This window comes from Trichechus manatus, unplaced genomic scaffold (genome assembly GCF_000243295.1).
Source record: "Trichechus manatus latirostris isolate Lorelei unplaced genomic scaffold, TriManLat1.0 scaffold00046, whole genome shotgun sequence".
NCBI lineage: Eukaryota > Metazoa > Chordata > Mammalia > Sirenia > Trichechidae > Trichechus > Trichechus manatus.
Genome location: NW_004443982.1, coordinates 10370321 through 10374518, shown reverse-complemented (window position 1 = coordinate 10374518; position 4198 = coordinate 10370321). Strand labels below are relative to the sequence as shown.

The 4198-nt window shown below is 39.4% G+C and overlaps 1 protein-coding gene across 1 annotated transcript in view; it reads left to right on the top strand.

Moving 5' to 3' along the window:
- MAOA (monoamine oxidase A) overlaps window positions 1–4198 on the top strand; it is an 83488-nt gene that overhangs the window by 54709 nt on the left and 24581 nt on the right. The window contains exons 4-6 of the mRNA XM_004376957.2: window positions 571–675; window positions 1435–1526; window positions 2926–3067. Coding sequence (XP_004377014.1) covers window positions 571–675; window positions 1435–1526; window positions 2926–3067 — 339 coding nt within the window. The remainder of the gene's footprint in view (window positions 1–570; window positions 676–1434; window positions 1527–2925; window positions 3068–4198) is intronic.

Genomic DNA, 4198 nt, shown 5'->3' with positions numbered 1-4198 from the left:
CAGGATTGTTGATTCTCTGTTTGGCTTAGTTTTTCGGATCTTTGTTGTGGAGGGACGGCGTGGTGCTTCTGCCTAGACCGCCATCTTGCCCCACCTCTGGTACCTTTATTTTTTTTTCTAAATAAGTAGAAATAAGTTCAAAGCTATTATTTGCTCTAAATTAAAAGAGAGTAACATGACACTGGGAAAATTTTGCTAATCTTATGAAATTTGGGGCCTCTGTAGATGAAATGGAAACCCTGGTGGTATAGTGGTTAAGAGCTACGGCTGCTTACGAAAAGATTGGCAGTTCGAATCCACCAGGCGCTCCTTGGAAACCCTATGGAGCAGTTCTACTCTGTCGTATAGAGTTGCTATGAGTCGGAATCGACTCGATGGCAACAGGTTTCATTTTTGGGGGGTTTGGTATAGATTAAATATATTTGCTTTCCCTCAAAGGTGATGCTTCTGACACAGTAGAGGATCCTGTTACTTTGAAAATCTTTGGTTGGTTGGTTTTTGGTTTGAGAATGCCATCCAAATTTAAAGTGTTGCCCATTTCAGTGTATTCCCTTTGTTTTTATGTTCCAGGGGAAAATTTATCCATTTCGGGGCACCTTCCCTCCAGTGTGGAACCCGATCGCATATCTGGATTACAACAACCTATGGCGAACAATGGATAACATGGGGAAGGAGGTAAAAATGTGTATTCAGCTTGCACGTGACCCGTTACTGAAATCACAGTAACAGCTGCTTAATATGCTTCTACAGTTGCTCGCTCTGGAAACGTTGCTCTGGGCATTGATGTGTATCATTTCTTATGCTCACAACAACTTCGCAAAGTTGATAGGATTACCACTTTACAAATGAGGAAAATGAGGTGCCAAGAGATTATGTAATTTACCCAAGACCACATAGCAATGGAACCAGGATTCAAACTCGTATCTGTTTGATACGAATGACTGTATGCCTTCAACTGCATAGAATTTAGCATTTATGTGAAGTATTTTTGCCAGGTATTTGTACTTAAGTCTTCTTATCCATGCATGATGTCACTTAGATAGAAAAGGAGAGAAGGGTTTGCTTCTCCAAAGCTTTTTTACTTAGTTTTAGGCTCTGTAACATTGCTCTCTTTAGCTTGAATCAGGGATCTAAAATGGGGGTTAGCTTTTAATAAAAATAATCAATATCATTAATATTACTTTTTTATTTCTATATAAGTATATAGACATTTTATGTAATTACATAGTAAGTATTATTGTTATTTTGGCAACAATTTTAAGGTATAGAACCCAAGGAACTACCCCCCATCATCTGTATGTAGAATTCCATGCCAATTCCACATTCCAACATAGAGACATAGAGACTGGTTTTCAGAGGTTCTCATGAAGGCCTCTCCAGGGGGCAGTGGGCAGTTACCATCACATTTGAATGTGGGACCTTCTTTATCTGCAGATTCCAGCTGAAGCTCCATGGGATGCCCCACACGCCGAGGAGTGGGATAAGTTGACCATGAAAGATCTCATCGATAAAATCTGCTGGACAAAGTAGACTGGGCTATTTAAAATTTACTTTTTCTCTTCCTTTCCTGTCCTTTCTGTATTAATAACTTATAAGAAAAAAAGTTAAGGGAAACTTAATGCTCTTGCAAGCCAGTAACAACTTTGAAGGCACTTTAGACATTTAAGAGCAGGGTTTGAACGTAAAATGATTCTATCTACAACTTAGAAATAAAAGTAGGTGAATTTGAAGTAGAGCTTTCAATGAAAGGGTCATGTGATCTGCAATAAAATAAGTAATTGTATGCTCATATTGTAGAGACATCAGCTACAGAAGTGGTTTAGAAAGAGATTTAAAAAGTAATTCTATATGGATGTTATAGAAAAATATGATGTTTTAAATTAGAATCCATGTTATTAGTTTAATTACTTACAGTTCATTCATTGAGTCAGCATGTATTTCTTTTGTGCCTGCTATATGCAGGCACTGAAGGCCATGGTGAACTTATTAGGCATGGCCCCCTCCCTCATGGAGCTGATATTCTTCTAGCAGGTGAGCCTGATGTTGAACACATAATTACCTAATGCTAGGATAGTGCCTGCAACAAGGGGAACCTCACCTGGTGTGAGGGTAAAGGAGGGTTCCCTTGACAAAGCCATCTTTATATTGAAATTTAAGAGTTAGAGTTAGTCAGCTAAGCACTGAGGCACAGTGGCTGGGGGGAAACAGGGAATGGTGGATGGTGCGGGAGGATGGTATCTTCCTGGTAGAGAGAACAGGGTACAGCTTATACAAAGGCCCTGAAATAGGAAGGAAATTAGCATGTTTTAACGACTGAATAGACTGTATGCTTGCACCATACAGGTGACATGAGCAAGTAGTGTAAGGGGAGGTTAGAGAATTGAGCAAAAGGCACAAGATTTATTGGCCACATCCACGATGTTGACCTTTCTCCATTGAAAGCCACTGAAGAGTTTTAAGCAGAGGACTGATGAGCTTTGTACTTTGAAAAGACCTCTTTGGTTGTAGTGTGGAGAAGGATACAAGAGGGGATGTAGGATGACCAGTTAGGAGCCACCATTGTTGCAGCACAGATGAGGTACAATAGTAGCCTGGACCCAAGGCAATGGAGATGGAGAGGAGAGGACAGGTGTTAAAATGAATGGAAGTAAATATCCCTAATGACCACAGACAAGCAATATTGCCCTCTTACACTGCATTGGGAATAGCAGATTTGGAGGTAACCCATAACTTTTTAAAAGCAAGGGAAAACTTTATTATCTCCAAGAGTTAAAAAACACATTCCTTCAGAAACTGAACCCATGAGCTGTTTTCAAAGACAGTGGAAATACTCTAATCATATGAACTTGTGTTTCTGAAACATAATGTAATCCTGTTAAGCTTGTATGTATGTGTGTCTGACTTCCATTCTTGCTCTGTGAACAGGACTGCTAGACAGTTTGCTTATCTTTTTGTGAACATCAACGTGACCTCCGAGCCCTATGAAGTCTCTGCCCTGTGGTTCTTGTGGTATGTGAAGCAGTGCGGGGGCACCACTCGAATCTTCTCGGTTACCAACGGGGGCCAGGTATGGAGTGTCCATGCTGAAATTCTAGCTTAATTTGTGATCTTGCCCTCACCCCAACAGTGCTTTAATCATTGCTTCAGTATTTTGAAACACAGATAATTAACAACTTGAAATGCTCTCAAAAGTTTTCTGAAAAAAAAAGTTTTATCGTTTCATTTTCTTGTTCCTGAAAATAAGTTGACACCTAAAGAATGTTTGATTTAGGATTAATTAGGTTTTTGGAAATTAAGTTATTTCCTCTGGAGGTAGGTAATAAGTTAGACTATGTAGTAGAAGCTCAATTCCTAAAATAAACCAATTTCCCCAATATTCTAGTACTTGTAAGATTATTGTACTTACAGGCATCTCTGTTCCAGACATGAGGATTTTGTGTCATCTGTTTCTCAGAGTTATTCTTTTATGTCCTCTGTTATAGAATGGAAGTGATTGGTCTTCCTTCTAATTCACACTTACATGAATTAGCCACTCTTTCAGTAGTTGATTCTATATTTTGGATTTGTAACTTTTGCTGCCTACTTGCTGTAACATGGCTTCCACACCACTTCCATTACTAATGATTGAGCTCATTTGGTCAGCAAACCTCACAGACTTTGGCTGGACAGCCAGCAAACCAGAAGTGAAGCAAGAATCCTAATTTCCTGCTTTGCCAGATTCTAAAATTCTTTATTTCGAGGCTGTCCCTTACCCAAAGAGACTGGGTATATTTTTTCTAGGAGTATTTTGTCTGCATAGGATCAGATTTAATTAGTAGCGGTTGATTTATGCTCTGCTATGTTCTTTGTGTCCCAGAATTCCAGGTGTATAGTGTAAGGTCTAAAGTCTCCACTAAGTAAACTAACTATTCCTTTCCTTAGGAGATCTTGAGAAGTCTCTCAGTTGTTCTTGTGGCCCCAAGATTTATTGGCCATTTGACCCTTAGCCAAATATAGGACAGTTGTGTTTTTTTTATTAAGTGTCTTTACTTAGGCAGAAATCCTACATTGCACCTTTTTTTCCCCATAGAAAATTTATACATACATTGTTATGTGACTGTAATTACTCTCCCCATACTGTGACAGCACACTCCTCCTTTCCACCCCTGATTCCCCACGTCCATTCAACCAGCTCCTAACCCTCTCTGCCTTCCCATCT